The sequence below is a fragment of the Trichosurus vulpecula genome, chromosome 3 (assembly GCF_011100635.1).
Source record: "Trichosurus vulpecula isolate mTriVul1 chromosome 3, mTriVul1.pri, whole genome shotgun sequence".
NCBI lineage: Eukaryota > Metazoa > Chordata > Mammalia > Diprotodontia > Phalangeridae > Trichosurus > Trichosurus vulpecula.
In genome coordinates, this window is record NC_050575.1 from 295,873,732 (window position 1) to 295,890,760 (window position 17,029).

Here is a 17,029-nt window from a genome sequence, read left to right on the forward strand (position 1 = left end):
CATAACCTGATCTGCTTGGGTGGTCTAGGGTTCTCAGATCACAGGAAGAGAAGACATGGGGCTATAACCTTGGTGGGGGCCTCCCTTTAGTCTCACCCACTTGAGGAGGAAATGTCTCAAAAGATGAAAGGGGCATATAAAGTGAACAGAAAGGCGAAGAGCCTGGTCTGGTCCAAGGTAAGCTACCCCCAGTGAGGGTGAGATGCCATCTACCCTTGTGGCCACACTCAATGCTATAGCAGGCAGGCAGTTTTCTCTGTGGTTTCTACTTGGAGGGCTGCAATGTATAGAAAAGGATGGAGCTTTGATGTTTGTACAACCACACCATTTTATTGCTGTGCTGCCTCATGGAGGGCACCATGCATAGGCCAAAGTGCATAGAAGTTGAGAGCTCAGTTCCCAGACCTCCCATTGGGTCCCTGAAGCTGGACTAAAGGTAGCCCGTGTTCTCTCCAACAGCTGAGATCGGCCACCATAGGCCCACCCTGAGAAGCAGTAGCCAGTCGATTGTCCTCCCAGCTTGCAGTGGGGAGTGGAGGGATTAGGGAGGTCATTGGGTTTCCTCCCCTTGCATGTTACCCCCTTGGCAACTTGAGTCTGATCTGCAGAGAAAGGCAGCCAGGAAAAGGGGCTTTGGGCTGCTGCTGCTCCCTGCCTGGGAGGGAAGCCTGTGAGGTAATGCCTAGCACCACCTACTACAGGTCGAAACAGATCCAGGGTGAGCGGGGTGGCAACCCCAGCAGCAGAGAACACACGAGGAGCGGGACACAGGCTTTGGCTGCTTTTCCTCCAGCCCCTTCCCGGCCGGGTCTGCAGGTGGGCCGATGAACACTAGCCTTGTTCATTCAGAACTCTGCCGAGGCCTGATGTTCCTGAGATGAGTGCACTTTCAGAGCCAGGGAGTTGGGCGGGCTGCTAAGGGCACGGCCCTTCCTGGATCCTAGTGCCTCAACCCAGGTGTCAGGGACCTGCCGAGACGGGTTCAGAGGGCGCCAGAGAAACCAGCCACAGGCTGGCTCTTTGCTCTTCTCCCCAGGCCCTTTCCCACCCTGGCTGCACTCACATCAAGGTTCTCATTAGCAGCTGCCCCCGCCTGGGTGCGGAACATACCTTGGGTGCTTGCCATGCTGCAGTTGGGAATTTTGCAACCGTCTGAAGGAGGGGCAGAGGAGGAAGAGGGGGCCTCCCCGAGCTCTCCCTTCACTGCTCACATCCCCTTGGGTCAAGCTTGGGTGGGCGGATGGGGTCTAAGTCTCAGCAGCTCTTTGATGCTTAGTGTGAAAATAGGTCCCGCCTCCTAAGACTGAAGAGCCTTAGAGCCAATTGCTCTCTTCTGCCTGTCCCTTAACAGGGATGACCAGAATGGGAGAGGGGAGGTAGTGGGTACAAAAAAATCAAAAGTTTGGTAAGTACTGGGCATGTGCTCTGCTTCTCTGTCTCTTTGAACAACGTTTGTCCAGGGAAGAGCTGTAGCCTCCTCTCCTGCTTCCTTGGCACCCTTCGAGAGCCCCACCTTGGAAGATATGGTCTACAAGCCAGGAGTTGAGTGCTAATGGCCTTGGAAAAGCAGACACCATTGCTGAGGTCTGAGGAGGCAGTCAGGCCTCCCCCCACTCCAGGGAGAACAGTGCTAGGCATGCCAGGGGAAGAGGCTGCCTTGAGGCAAAGGTGTAGACATGGAGTTCCCCCCCCCCATGGTTCTGGCTCAGACATGTCCTTGTGGGGGTGAAGGCAGGTTCAGGTGAGGACTGTTTGGGGGGAATTTAACAAAGGCAATAGCGGCCAGCTCTTTGCAGAACTCTTCGAGCACTACCACCCCCTGCAGGAGGGTTTGATGGTCCATTCTACAGAAAACAAAAAACAAAGGGCCACGGCTGCTCAGCTGCCCAGGGGCTGGTGTTCCCCTAGTGTACCTTCCCTGATACCTACAGAACACAGCAGAGAAACCTGCCAGAGGCAAACAGCAGGGCCCTTTGCCAGGAGTGCCACCCCTCCCCCCCACCTCCTCTCTTCCAGGACATTTCCCAAAGCCTCAGCATCACTTGAACAGGTACTTACTGCTCTCCCAGGACCTGCCCAGTCAACTGCTTCCGAACCAGGAGTAGCTTGCTTGAGAACTGGGGCACCCGCTGGATTCTCTGCATCAAGTCTCCAATTACCTAGAGAAAGGAGAAGAGATGACCAGGAGGTTGGGATGGTGGGGGAGAGGGGGTACAGCAGTGGGATCTAGAACTCCTCTTGTGGCCTTTCCTTAGGAGGTGCCAGTCATGGACCACTGTGGGGGTGGGGAAGGAAAAGGAAGGAGCCCATCCCTCGTTCACCCCACTGTGGCCAGTGCCTCACTACCTCTGATAGCATATTATGGCCAGTGAGCCAGCCTCTGGATCCCCTTTACTTCCCTTTCCATCTCAGCTTGCCTCTTGGTTCTTTGGTATCCTTACCCTCACAAGCACAGAGAAGAGACTCCTGCAGCCAGGCGCCAGGCTAATGTAGGGGTCCAAGAGGTATTCGTGGATATGGGGGTGAGGGAATAGGGCAAGGCGGGACAGTACAGAAGTCACTTGCAGATTCAGACTGTATGGCTGTGGAGAACATGATGGGTAATGTTAATGAGGGGGTCCCTCTGAGCATTCTCTATCTTCCCCCCAAGCAGGGCTCCTGGCCAGTGTGAACGTGTGTGGGAGAGGCAGAGTGCACATGATATGTGTGACATGGATCCCCTGGGGCTGAAGGCCAAGCATGTTGGGGCATGAAGAGCAACGGCATGATGGGGCTTCCCAGCTGGGGAAGGTTAGGGTAGTATGTAGGTTTGGAAAGGGGGAAAGGCAGAAAGAAGGGAGGCAGTATTAGAACCCAAGACCCTGATAAGAAACCTGTTCTCTACAATCAGTCATCCTGCTGGGGCACCACTGTGGCTGGAACAAGCCTGGCTTTATCCTGGGTGCCTTGCCCGTGCTGTTTCCTCAATACCTTACCCAGGCCAAGCTGTGGGCTTGCCTAATTATACTTATCCTGCTACCTGATCCAAGATCCGTGCCATCCGATTGAAGAGCACTTGGAGGAAGCGACCCTCAAAAAATGGAGTCTCGGGCTCATGGGGATCCAGCGGGGTAGGAGCCAAAGGCCAGCCCCAGGAGGCAACCCGGGAACAGCATTCCTGGAACTGAGACAAGACAGGAATCCTGGGTTTGGGCAGGTTCTGAGATATTGGGCCTGATGGAAATCAGGGACAGTTTTCTTACACCCATATACTTTAGATAGGAGGTCAGACTCTTAGTTCTTCTTTAGAAATGAAAGTACGCTGAAAGTATGGGAACTTATGTTGAGAGGGTGAGTGATGACACAGGAAGAAAATGATCCCCACATTAGGAAGGATGAAGATGGCAGACAAAGGAGCCAGCAAAGAAAACTCACCAACCCATAAGCATCATGGACATAGGTGTCATAACCAGTCTCTTCCAGAAAGGCTGCAGTCTTGGCTTCTTCTGGGACCAGGCAGAGGAAACTGAGAGATACAGAAAGGAGGCACCCAGGTGTTAAGGAGTTCAAGCAGGGGCGTTACACCTGAGTCTGTGTCCTAGACCTCTGGGATCTTTTCCCTCCCTACTTGATAGCCAATGGTCCAGAGGCAGATGATGAGGCCCCAAGTGATTCCTGGCTCCCAGCCTGCTCACTTAATTGCCAGTTGAGAGACCAGAGGCTAGGTTTCCTATGTCATGGAACATCAGTTCTCTATGCTCTCCCCTTCTAGAAGCACCCCCTGCCCAGAATGAGGACAACCAAGCTCTAGCCTCAGACTCCTCACCTGTTGACAATCTCTGTCACTGCTGTCTTGCCATCCAGATGAGGAGTGGGAGCTGGAAGTCTGGAGGCAGGCTGAAAGCCAGAGTTTGGGAACCCATCTGTGAAGTAAGGGTCTTCTTCCAGGTCTCTGCAGGGCCAAGGGTGACAAGAGAGGGTATGTTGCAGAGTCTCCTCCCTTCCCTTCTCATTCCCTTTTCTCCCTCCCTCCTTCTTTTCCCTTTTTCCTTTCCTCCCATGGCCGGCCTGCCCCTTAGTCCCATGTCCTCACTCACAGACTGTCCTCATAGCTCTCTGGCTCAGGCAAGCCCCGGGCCATGTACGTGCGGCCCTCCAGGTTCCGAAGGAGCAGCATGTGGAGGATCTGCTCATTTGGTTTCTGCAGCAGCTCCTCAAAGAGCCGCAGGGTGGCTATGCTGATCTGGGAAGTACAGGAGACACAGGAGAGGGGAGGAAGGAGGAGTCAACCAGGTCTACAGGTGTGGAGACTGTTTAGCTACAGTGCTCACAAACATGAGGCTTCTGTGCTTGAATTCTGAGTGAGGGGAGATGGTTACAGGGAGAGTACGGGAGACAAAAATGGACCAGGAGTCAGAATATCTGACAGTCACTTGCTGTGTGATCATAGGCGAGCCGACTGACTGTGTTTTAGTTTCCTCTTGGTAAAATGGTGTCACAATACCTGCCATGCTTACTTCACAGATGTAAAAATGCTTTTCAAATTATAAAGTCCTATACAGACTTAAGTTAGATGCAAAAAATATTTGCATGCTAAGTTGCTAATTGCTTATTAAATTTTGGAGGTCCTGGGACTGAAAAGAGCCAAGGAAAGATAAACATCTTAGGGAGGTTCCTGGTTCTAGAAAGCTTCTAGCTACAGAGAGGGATCAGGACCTGGGAGAGAAGAGGGAACTACCAGAAATGGAGGTCCTCTCCCATCCTCACCTCATCAGAGAGGTGGTCACAGTGTCCAATAAGGTGAGAGCACAGAGAATGGGGGCTGTCCTCAGGAGCTTCAGGCTGCTGGTCTGTGCCCACGAAAAAACCCACAGCTTCCTGCAGCAGGGCTGGGGAGCAAAGCTGGTGCAGCAAGGCTGTCAGTAGGGCTGTGGAGGTCAGGATTCTCTGCTCTGCTCTGTGAAGGGAGATGACCTTAGGAGGGGGAGAGGCATGCAAGAGCAGCAGCTTCCCTGTTGTCTGTCTCCTTCCCCATCCCTAATGAGGTGTGGACAGTCAAAATGAAGGGAAAACCCCGACTCAGGAGGTCCAGGCCAGCACAGTGCATCTGGTGGGTAAATGTCAGTAGCTTTCATTGAAGATGACTGTGGCCTGAGATGCCCATGATCCTGGGAGATGGAAAGCGGAGAGGTGGGGCACTGAGTTTGAGCCTACCCTTTGTGTGTGCCTGGAGGACTATGACTCCAACTTACACATGCAAGAGCTGGGGCAGCAGGGTTGCAACAAATAGCTTCTCAGTCACAGCCTTTGCCAGGGCACTTGCAACAACCTAGGGGCAAAAGACCACATCTTCTACTTCATCTGAATTAAGGAGCAAGTGTTCAGTAACAGGTATTCAGGCATCCAGGAGATAATCAATAAATATGAATTTAATTGAATGAGAAAGAGTGGGGAAGGTGGGACTCAACCTACATGTTGGTTTCTTCAAAGCACTGAAGCAGACAATGAGGGATACCCTGCTGTATGACGGGGGAGACAGGGACATGGGCATCTGCCAACCAGAGAGCTGAGGGCTGTGCTCCCCCATCCTGGGAACCCAGACAAGCTCTTCCATACCTCATGCGCTTCCCTGATGAGATGGTCACAGTAATCAAACCAGCCCAAGAATGCAGCTAAAGCTTCTCTGCCTGGGAAGGAGGCCTCATCTGAGGGGGCACTGGGCAACCTGCAGTGAAAGAAAGGAGGGTCTGGGCAGGGAGGGAAGGTCTCCTGGGTTTCTCCCATCACATGTTGTAAGAGCTCTGTCTCCCAGGGTCTCCTAGCCCATCTAGGTGTTTTCCCTTAGGATGGTTCTACAGAAGCCTTCTGAACCAGGGCAAAAGAACAGAGTTGTTACCTTCCCTGAGGGAGAGATTGCTCTTTATGACATTTTATGAACTTTGGTTGAAGGCAGCAAGAAGAGGTACACAGAAAGAAGATGTCCCATATTTGATGCCTACCTACCCTGCCAGTGGTAGGATGCTTCTAGCCAAAGGCCTACCTCCAGCTGATGCCCTCTAGGGTGGCGATGTCAGCAGGGTCAAGGAAGCTGGGCATGGCCCGATACAGCTGGCAAAGGTGTTCTGCCATTGCAGAGCACAGAGGGCTCCTTTGTACCAAGTAGGTGGCTGCTGCCTGGGGGGCAACACCTACTAGGAGCAGCAGGTTCTCCTGGGCCTTCAGGGCCACTCGACTCTTCTAGGGGATGGGGACAAAGAATATCAGGGAGAGGAGCACTTGCAGAAACCAACAGGTCCTCCTCTTCCATCTGTCCCATCCATTCCCTCCCCAGAATCTCCTCCCCACATTCCCTGGCTCCTGCCGCCCACCCACCACCCAGCCTCCTTTCACCATCTCCTTAGCCAGCACCTTGCTTTTGCACAACCCAATCAAAGAGGTGAGTAGATTGTTCTCCCCAAGCCCATTGTTAGGTTCTTCAGTTCCTCCTGGCAAATGGGTACCAGTGGCCTGGGCCCCCCAGGATTCCCCATCAACTTTGGGGACCCTGCTGGAAGGCTCTTCAAGGGGAGAGCTCTTGTCCTGGTGGCTAGATGTCTCCTTCTTCCCCACAACTTTTTTGCCCTGCAAAGAAGTCTGGATGAGTCTCGGTCATGGTATTCCTGCAGGCTCTCCTTGGAAAGGCAGGATGTGCTGACACTACCTATGTGACTTGGACTTGTCACATAGAGGTTCCTCTACACTTCAGTTTGCTCATTTGTAAAATGGGGGTGGGAGAGAGGTGTTGGACCTGATAGCCTCCAACCTCCCTTTTAGCTTTAATCTATGCCAGGACTCAATTTAGCCCCGGACAGACTAGAAAGTGGCCAGCAGGACCTTCTAGTATCTCATCTCTGGGTACCTTGTCTGTCCCTCTCCGCTCCCAGAAGGAGATGGAACCACTTGTCTAGAACTCGGAAAGCTGACATTCCCTAATGGGATTTAGAACTCTGAGGCTTTGGTCCCAAGCTGGGCCTGCCTTTTGTGGTCTGGAGGCGTAATCCCAGATGGGGCCCTGGTCTTTCCCTCCTTTTCTTAGAGCCAATACCTACCTCTAGAATGTAGGTGAGCAGGGCTGGATCCTGCTGGATCTTGGTGCAAAGAACGGTGGTAAAGTGTACCTCCTCCTTTTCTGTGGGAGATCCAGTAGCAGTCCCACCAAGCTGAAGGAGTTTCTGGGAATAGAGGAGAGCATGGGAAAGAGAGTAGCTATAAGGCAGGGTGTCCTGGTGGGGAGGAAAAGGGGAGGGGGCAGTATACCACATTCCCTTATCCAGCTATATCTTCCACCCCCTTCCCCACCCCAGTCATTGGTCCCATACCTGCACGGGCCGGTGGACATTGAGGTAATGTAGAAGAGGGTGTTGTACTTGGGCTAGAATTCTGCTGAAGAACAGGAACACCTGCTGGCGCATACCTGGGGGATACTGAGAAGCCAGGGAATAGAGAAACTGATCAGCATACTGCCATCCTATCAATGGGGACAATCCCCTTATTGCCTGGCAGGGGGTGGCTGGCTGGGTGTAGGGATTCCAGATCCCCTAGAGAGAAAATGTCAGTGTAAGCTTTGGTCAAGAAATAGGTAAAACCCCATCTCTGAAATGTACTCTTAGGGGGGATATGGGAGAGTCCTTATTGCCACAGTCATAATCCCTGGTCCCAGATCACACCCCTCCCCCTCCCCATCATGTCTGTGCAACTGGCCATCCCAGTTAGGCCTCTTCAGAGGGCTGTGATTTAGGAATTACAGGACAGGAGAGGAGAAGAGAATCTAGGAACTCTAATTCCCAGATCCCTGTCATGCTTTCATGTCCTCCCCCAAGAGCACCTCTTGAGGTGGTCCTTGGAGGCTCTCGCTGGCTGTATGGGCCAGGAGCTCCTTTAGGGGTCTGGGGTATATTATGCCCTACCTCAGCCTTCCCCAGGGTGCACAGGGTTTCCAGGATCTTGTGTTGTAGCAGATATTCAAGGCAGGGCCCTGCCTCTCCAGCTGCTGCCTGTTGCTTTTCTTCATAGACCAGGATATCAAGCATCTGTTTCAGCCTCCAGGGAATGTCTGTTTTCTTGGCTGGAGTGTTCTCATCTAAAGCATGTACAGGAGGAGCTCTTACTTAGAACCCTCTTCCCCAAATGGAGGAAACAAGTGTACTCTGGAACGTAGAGGAAAGTTACAGGGGGACAGGGGATAGCCCATGGAAGACAATGTGGAGTCAGATCCGGAAGCCAAATCTAATGCCAAGAACAAGAGAAAAGAAATGAGGCTTCCCAGATGAGACTCCCTTTCAGTAAGACAGAAACTGGGTTCCTTGGGGCTTGGGATGCCAAGCGCTCTTTAGACAATCGTCCATCAAAATGATGGCAACACCACTATCCTCCTGCCTTCAAGAGGCGGAGTGGCCAGTGCTTCTTTAGGAAGGAGATGTCCAGGGCCAGCATTTAGACAGCAGATAACTTGGGGCACCTTTTAGCTTAGGGTCTGACTCAGAAGTCCTGGACTCTGGGGTATTTATCATGCAGCTCAGAAGACATCTAAGAGGCCTACTGGATGACCATTCCCTGAGTTCTGTTAGTTATTTTCTCAATAATGAGAAGATCATAACTACGTGTTGGCACTGGAGGCAAAAAACCAAACCAACTATCTCCACAGGCTCTGACTCTCCCCTTCTCTATCACTCTGGCCACCTCTGGGGAACAAGAGCTAGTGGGGCTGGGAGGTGGGGACGAGGAATGGAGTTCTCAGCTAGTTAGACTAAGAATCTAACAGTAAATGCACTTTAAGAAAATAAGAAAAGATTTGGTGCTTTGGAGTTGACCTTCATTCAAGGTCAATGAGCTGGCCTCCTGCTGTGTGCTAGCGCTCTCCCTTTTAAGGTTACCTTCCACTTCCTCTTTCTGTATCTTGTATGTACCTATATATCGACATGTTGTCTTCCTCATTAGAATTGAAGATTCTCGAGGGCAGGGATTATTTTTGCCTTTCTTTGTATTCCCAGCACTTAGCATGGTGCCTGACACATAGTTTAATAAATTCTTGATGATCTAAGAGTGCCTGTCACTTTTTCTCCAGGACATGGGATCCAGAGTGCTGGCAGCCCACACCAGGGTGGCCATTTTAGCTTAATATGAAGACTCATGACATGAAGAACCCTGTGTTTATGATCCAAGTGAGCCAGAGCAACAGAGGTTAGAGCACCTAACCTGGAGTCAGGAAGACCTGAGTTCAAATCCTACTTTAGATGCAGGATTCCCAGTGGGTCCAGGGAGATCCCCCAGTAGATCACAGTATCATAGGTTTAGAGCTAGAATGAGTCCAATTGCCTTGTTTTTCAGACAATGCACAGAGAGGTTAGGTCACACAGCTGAGGTGGAATTTGAACCTAGGTCTTCTTGATTCCAAGGCCAATGTCCTCTTCCCTATACCATGCTACCTCTGGAGAGGCAGGGAAGTCTGCTCTGGATATTCCAGAATTCTGCCAATCAAAGGAATTCTCTGGGTGATTCTAGGATCAACACAAGCCACTTAAATCTCTAGGGCAGGCTAGGACTAGTCAATGTTGGACAGGAATTCAGAACCCATACCTAAACAGGAATCCATGCTACAACCAGCCTGACAAGAGATCATTTCACCTTCAGATGAAGACCTCCCCCTGTGTGGAGAGAGACACTTCCACCCCCACCTCCAGGCAGGCTCCTGCACTTCTGGCTATCTCTAATTGTTCTTCTCCCCTTCCTTCCAGCCTAGGGTCTGCCTCACTGCATTCTTCAGTCCTACTTCTGCCGTCTGGAGTCAAGCAGAACAAGTCTAATCCTTCTTTCGCCTGCCAGTTCTTCAAATATGCGAAGGCTGATCATGGTCCCAAGTCTTCCATTCTCAAGCCTCTCCTGAAACAGACTCCTTTGTGAACATGGGCTAGAATGTGGAGACGGGATAGAGCAGATGATAGGATCCAAAATATTAGGTGCCAGTAGTGCCAAAGGGCATCCTGATTTCTGCCTTTCTGTCTCTTCTCCAAAAGAACAGTCCCTAACTTTGCATTTCTTCTGGCTTTATGTCTGGATAAGCTATCTGTACTCTCAGCTTACTCCCACTTTGTTGGTCAGTCATGTCTGATTCTCTGTGACCCCGTTTGGGGTTTTCTTGGCAAAGATACTGGAGTGGTTTGTGATTTCCTTCTCCAGCTTATTTTACAGATGAGGAAACTGAGGTAAACAGGGTGAAGTGACTTGCCCAGGGTCACAAAGCTAGTAAGTGGCTGAAGCCAGACTTTCAGATTCTTCCTGACTTCAGACCTGGCACTCTATTCACTGCGCCCCCTAGCTGCCCCAAGAAATAGTAACAACTAGCAATTTTATATAGCACTTTATGATTTGCAAAGTGCTTTACAAATATTAATTATCTCATTTGATCCTCAATACAACCTGGGGTGTAGGTGCTATGGAAACTAAGACCAAGAGAAGGTGAAGTGACTTACCCAGGCCCCCACAGCTAGTCTAGTAAGCATTTGAGATTGGACTTGAATTCAGGTCTTCCTGACTCCAGCTCTAGTGTTTGCTGCCCAGTAAAAGACTAATGTAACTCTCCCCTTCCCTAATCCAGACTTAATGTAAACTCTGGGAGGTGAGCACACAGGACACAGTCTCAGATTACTTAGTGACCAGCCCATGTCTGACAGTGCAGGTGTTGGACTCTTGACCCTTTGGGGACCAAGGTTTGACCTACTGTCATAAGCTCTCTAAACAAATAAGGAATGAGGAGATGTTTTCCCTCAGAGTCCTCAGCTGGGAAATGTCCCCTCAGGGGGATCTGGGATATTTTTTAGACCTTCATCTCCAGGAGAGACAGAGGCCTGCAGGGGCTAGAAGAAGGTAAAACACCTATCTTCTTGGCCCATTGAAGAGTGAGGACCATGCCCAATGCTATTCCCAGACAGACTGATCTACTCAAAAGAACAAAGTAGAGAAACACTGGGAGCCAAAAGGATGGCACTTTCATCCCAAGTGCCACTCCAATTTCTGACTTCTCCTCTCACTTTGCATTCTGGCAGGGTGGGCTATTTGTTTATGCTCTCCTCAGACCCCCCATCTCTGATCCAGGTAGTGATGTGACCTTCTCCCCTGTGATATCTGAGAGGAAGCCAGGACAATTAGGTCTCACCTGTGGTTTCAATGTAGTAGTGAGTGATCCCTTTCCAGTGCTCCACAAAGGCTTCTAGCAAGTCAATGCTGGGCTCCCGCTGGAAAGACAGAAAGAAAGTGAATGTGAGAGGGACAGCTTAAAGTGGATGCCCCAGCTCTTCAGCAATGCACATATTTTCACCAGCCAGCACTGACGGTGCACACAAGGAGCTCCGTACCGGGCCTTTTGGGATCTATAAGGTCAGAATCAGAACATTCTGCTCCATGACCCCATGGCTGGTGCTGACCACCTCCCTGCATGTCCTTTCTGAAACTTTTGCCTGGCACCATTTCTAGGACACAATGTGATAGTGGAATGGGTACTAGAGATTGAGCTGGAAGGCCCAAATTTTAATCCCACTTCTGCTATTCTGTGTGACCTTAAGCAAGTAACTTCCCCTCTCTGAGGTTCACTTTCCCCGTCTGAAAATACTGTGTGTGTGTGTGTGTGTGTGTGTGTGTGTGTGTGTGTGTGTGTGTTTGTGTGTGCACGCAAGCATGCCCGCCCAGGGAGGGGGGATTAGATCTTTAACATCTGCTATCATCTACCTTCACGAACCTCTCTCCCTTAACTACTATGACTATATACTGTCCTGATTTTCCTTCTACCTGACCAGTTCCTCTGCTGGTTCTTCCTCTTCCCACCCCCCCAACCTTGGGTATCCCTCAGGGCTCTGTCCTCAGCTAAGGTGCCCAGGGATTTTAGGGTGCTATCAAGCCCATTAAGCCCATTACTGAAACTGCTGACATACATGAACCGATGTAAAGTGAAGTAAGCAGAGCCAGGAAAACAATATCCAGAATGACTATAGCTAAATGGAAAGAACACCACAAAACAATCAACAATGAATGTTGCGAAATGACAAAGAACAAGCCTGGCCCCATAGAAGAGCCATGAGAAAGCACCTCTCCCCTTCTGCAGAAGTAGGAGGGGGAGGAGGTCACAGGCACAGAAGATTGCACCTTGGGGCTTCTAAATTCCCAAGTTTTGTGGTAGGATGGACAGAACTCCAGGCTGGGCCTGGAGTCAGGAAGATCTGAATTTAAATTTGACTTCACTTAGCAAGCTATACTTAGTCACTCAGTGATGCTGGACAAGTCACTTTAACCTCTGCCTGCCTCAGTTTTCTCATCCGCAAAATGGGGATGATAGCACCTTATGCCCCCCCTGCCCCAGGTTGTTGTGAGGATCAGATAATATTTGTAAAGCACTTACTTAGCCCAGTGAGAGGCACTAGATAAATACTTATTCCTTTCCCCTTAGTCGATTGTTTCCGACTCTTCGGAATGTTCCTTATCTGTTTCCTGGATGTAGTCTATTTCTTGGTGGGCTTCCTGACAACCTTAGGTCTTCTGTGACCAAGTCCCTACCAACCCAACATTGAACTTCAAGTTCCCACAAGTCTCTTGCTGGTCTTCAGCAAAATGGAACAATTCTGATAACTGGTCAGTTACCCAATAGCCCTTAAAGAACTTAAGAGGGTTTATTATTACTAGGATGATTTTCCTAGTATACTTCCCAATGAAGTTTCCCCAAATTTGCTTTTTAAAAAGATAGCCCTAGGATCATGGAATCTCTAACTAGATAGGATCTTAGAGAGCAAGGCCAATTCTCTCAGTTTATAGGGGATACCTGCTTTACAAAGTAGCAATTAACCCATATTCTGTTTTACAGAAGTTAACTAGTGTAAGAAAGGGAAGCAATGGCCTGAGGTTACAAACCAAGTTAAGAAGTGATAGTAACCTAGGGAAAGAAAAGAAAAGGTACAGGGATCCTGCTACCTTGGGTTGGGGGAGGGGAAGTAGGAAGGCCAGGCCTAAAGGATCACAGATTTAGAGTTGGACAGGAAATGAGGGGCAGGGGGGAGATATTTCCAGCACTCCATATCATTATCCAGGGCCAGCATTCTTGTAGGCAGTTGACACCAAGGTGTGATTTTTGAAGGGGCACACTACCTAAAAATGCCTTTCCTCTCAATCCATGCCTGTAATTCTAACATTAGAAATTTCTGTGGTCAAAGGCAGAGATCTTTCTAAAATATACATACCACTGGGAGGCTAAATCACCATCAGTCACTATCCCTTAATATAAGTTGATTAGGTTAGATTTGAGCTTGTGATTGAATTAAAGTCATATTGACATGGAATACATCGTCATTAAATGAAAATTTGCATCCTTCTCTGCACTTCTTCCATGTAGGACATATAGACCAATGTAATTGGATTTTGGTGACAGGAATATGTTAAGGTTGATCAAATTCAGGAAAACATTGAGCCATCTAATTAAGGCAGACTCAGACAATGTATTTACACTAAGGTCTATTAAAGTTATAGGCCAGAGTTTGAGTTATTCTTAGGGTACCTAGAAGTTAAACTCATAAATGCGAGAGGTAGTGTAGAATGATGAATAAAAAGCTCGTGTGGGAGCCAAGGAGACTTGGATTAAGTCTTGCCTCTAATACATTCTGGCTGTGTGAGCCTGGGAAAGTTCATTTAGCTTCTTAGTGCTCTCAGCCAGAGGCATCAACAAGCAGGTGGGCTGCCCACCCTCCTGAGTGCTGCCAAACCAGATTAAGATGTAATTGAGAACGATTTAACAAAATAAATAAAAATACAACAATAATTATTATAGCTAACATTTATACGGTACCTACTATGTGCCAGGCACTGTGCTAAGCACTTCACAATTATCATCTCATCTGATCCTCACAACAACCCTGGGAGGTGAGTACTATTACTATCCCTATCTTATGGAAGAGGAAACTGAGACAAAGGTTCAGTGACTTGCCCAGGGTCACAGAGCTAGCATCTGAAACCAGATTTGAACTTGGTTCTTCCACAATCCAGACCTACAGGGATCCTTAGGTTCATTTAGTGGTTCTGTTTCTGAGTTCGACACCACTGCTCTCGTCAACTCTCTGATGGTAACTTGCAGAGAAGGTGCTGGCTGATCTTGCCTTCTTGGTAAAGGGAAGGTCTTCATCACTTCCCTACACCAGTGAAATTCCTGGTCTAGTTCCTATCCCTAAGATTTCTAAGGCTGGCTGTGGTAAGTTAAGAATGGAAGTTTTAAGGTAGGGTCAGGATAATTTGGGGGGGATTATCTGAGTGGGATTGTTTCGTGGGTAATAATCAATTAAATTCCCATTTATGAAGTGCCTACTATAAGGGAGGCTTTGTGCTGGATGTGGGAAGGTGGAAAAGTTGGGAGTTTTCAGATGGCTTCATAGTTTGCTGATTTTTTTTAGGAGGGGTACAAGCTGATTGTGTGAAGTTAGGAAATGAGACCTAGAGGAGACAGAGCAACTGTCTGAATAACTGAAGGGCTGCCATATGGAAGATGTTAAGACTTGGCCCAAGGGTGGAGAACTAGGAGCAGCCATAAAAGTGGCAAAGAGGCAAGTTTAGATAATATAAGGTAAAAAAAAAAATCCTAATAATCCAAGCCCCGCAAGGCCTTCCAGGAGGTATTAGTTTCCCTCACTAGAACTTGTCCCCGTAGAGGGGATTCTGGATCAGTTATGAACTGGACTAAATGGCTTCTGAAGCTCCTTCTGACTTTGAGATTCTGTCATCTCCTGTGTTCCCCTAGGAGAAAAATTTTAAAAAATATTCAATTTGAAGAAAGATCTTTTTTTCATTGTTATAAAAGAATTATCACCTGGGGGAAAAATTCTTGACCAGGGAGGAGATAAATTGGGGTGGGGTGGGAAGGTAAGGGGAGAGACTTAAAGAGGAACAAGGGGAGGGGAAAAAGATGGTAAGGGAGGTAGATGAAAAGGGAAGGGCTTATATGTAGGAGCAGAGGAAGGATATGGGGAGAGAAATCTGGCAGAGGAGTTTAGGAGGAGAGAGGCTTAAGTAGGGGACAGATGGGGAAGAAGAGAAAACTGAAGGAGACAGATGGGGAAGAGAGACAAGTGGGAAGAGATGGGGGAGGATCTGGGAATGGGATAGATGGCAGGAGAGGATATATGGAGGGAAAAGGCTAGAGAAGGAGAAATGGAGACTTGGGGAGGTAAAGAGAGGGGGAGGAAAGAAACATGGAGAGGATGATAGATGGAGGGAAGAGGGACCGGGGGAGGGGGAAATTGGGGAAAAGAGACTTGGGGAAAGGGTAGTCAGGGAGGAGTGAGAATTGGGGAAGGGGAGAAGAGAGACTTGGTGAGTTGATGGGGGAGGGAGAGACTGGGAAAGGAGGGAATTGAGAGGAGACACTTAGGGAGTAGATGAAGGGAGAAAGCATGGGGAAGGAGAGAGCTGGGGAGAAGAGAAACTTGGGGGAGAAGTGGGAGAGGAGACTGAGGAAGGGATGGATGGGAGAAGAGAGCCTGGGGAGGGGGAGACCTGGGAGGGGAAGGAGAGGTGGGAAAAAAGATTTGAGAGGAGGGAAAGAAATAAGTTGAAGAGTACCGGGGGCAGGGAGCTGGGGACAGAAGAGAGGGGGGAGGGGTCGAGGCGGAAGTGAGGGGGAGGGGACAGCCCAGCAGGATCGGTGAGCCCCCGAGGGCGGGGCAGCCCCTTCCTCCCCCCTCACCCCCAACGTGAGCGGGGGGCGGGCGCCCCGAGGCCCCCCTAGCCCGGAGGCTCCTCCCCGCCCCGCCCCCGCCTCCTCGGGCCTAGGTCCCTGTCAGGCCTGCCCCGTGGCTCGGCCTCCCCGGCCTCCCCGGCCCGGCTCACCGCGCCCACGGCCTCCTGCAGCAGCGCCCCTAGCCGGCTCAGCATGGCGGCGGCAGCGGCGGCGGCCCCGGCCCCGGGCCGGGGAGGGGGCCTGGCGGGGCGGCGGGATCCCTGTGCGGGTGGCGGAGGCAGCGGCGGCACAGGCCGAGGCCGAGGCCGAGAAAGAAGAGGAGGCCCAGGGGCTATGGGGCGAGCCCCGCCCCCGGGCCAGGCCCCGCCCCGGAGTGACGTGACCCGCCCTGCCCTGACAGGCCCCGCCCCCAGCCGGAGGCTCCTCCTGACCAACCCCTCCCCCATATACAGGCTAAGAGACTGAGGCCCGGACCCTTCCACAACCCTCTTGTGAGGGGGCAAACCCACATCATGTGGATACAGCACACCAAGTGCCTTATTTACTTCACGTGTTTTGGGGGCTCGGAAAATAGAAATATTAATAATAACCACAATAACAATTATAATGATAATATAGGAACATGTGTCTCACTGGGTTGTTTTGTGAGCATCAAATCAGTCAATTAAGAAGGAGTTATCAAGTGCCTACTATGTGCCAGGCACTGTGCTAAGCCCAGGGATACCAAAAGCAGAAGAAGCAGAAGTCAGGCCCTGCCCTCAAGGAGCTTGCAATCTAATGGAGGAGACCACATGCAAGCAAATATGTACAAAATGAGTCATATACGGGGTTCATAAGGGATAATTAGCAGAGGGACCACACTGGAATCAAGAGGGGCTGTGGGGAAGGCTTCCTGTAGAAGGTGGAAGGTCGGGACTTAAAGGAGTCAGGGGGATTAGCAGTTGGTTTGGAGGAGGGAGAGCATTCCAGGCATAGGGGACAGCCGGAGAAAATGAACAGAGAGATGAGATTACATACAGAGTGCTCTGCCAACCTTAAAGCGCATAAATGCTATCTATTCTTTTACAGATGAAGGAAGGAGACTTTAGAATCAGTCAGTCAATGAACATTCACTGTGGACCTACTGTGTGCTGAGTACTGTGCTAAGCCCAGGGAAACAGAGGTAAGTGCTGTTATTCCTATTTTACATATAAGGAAACTGAGGCAAAGTGGGGTCACACAGCTAGTCAGTGTTTGAGATCATATTTGAACTGGGGTCCTCCTGACTCCCGCCCCACTGTCTATTCACTGCGCCATTTTGCTTCATGT

General features: G+C 50.1%; 1 protein-coding gene across 4 annotated transcripts; it reads right to left on the reverse strand.

Annotated features, from left to right (window-relative positions):
- Positions 1-308: 308 nt before the first annotated feature.
- On the reverse strand, positions 309-16,105 carry FAM160B2 (family with sequence similarity 160 member B2). 4 transcript variants are annotated; one of them, XM_036749591.1, is made up of 17 exons: positions 15,871-16,105; positions 11,171-11,249; positions 7,926-8,098; positions 7,338-7,442; positions 7,068-7,190; positions 6,388-6,600; positions 6,020-6,216; positions 5,596-5,704; positions 5,232-5,308; positions 4,747-4,936; positions 4,077-4,222; positions 3,806-3,931; positions 3,415-3,505; positions 3,020-3,163; positions 2,442-2,582; positions 2,059-2,159; positions 309-1,844 (listed from the first exon to the last, which is right to left on the reverse strand). In XM_036749591.1, the coding sequence occupies exons 1-17, from the start codon at positions 15,913-15,915 to the stop codon at positions 1,706-1,708; spliced, it is 2,199 nt and encodes a 732-aa protein (XP_036605486.1). In that variant the 5' UTR covers positions 15,916-16,105; the 3' UTR covers positions 309-1,705. The 4 variants fall into 4 exon arrangements, with proteins under 4 accessions (XP_036605486.1, XP_036605487.1, XP_036605489.1 ...); XM_036749592.1 differs by having other exon boundaries at positions 6,020-6,213; positions 15,871-16,029; XM_036749594.1 differs by lacking the exons at positions 11,171-11,249; positions 15,871-16,105 and adding an exon at positions 10,488-10,561.
- Between the last annotated feature and the right edge of the window lie 924 nt (positions 16,106-17,029).

Excerpts from the sequence above, each read along its gene's own strand:
- FAM160B2 (XM_036749591.1), bottom strand. The coding sequence starts at position 15,915 with ATGCTGAGCCGGCTAGGGGCGCTGCTGCAGGAGGCCGTGGGCGCG. Across the intron at positions 6,601-7,067 it reads TGCTCACCTACATTCTAGAG|GGCAAAAAAGTTGTGGGGAA; the intron begins GTAGGTATTGGC and ends ACTTCTTTGCAG. Across the intron at positions 3,506-3,805 it reads GTGACAGAGATTGTCAACAG|TTTCCTCTGCCTGGTCCCAG; the intron begins GTGAGGAGTCTG and ends TGTATCTCTCAG.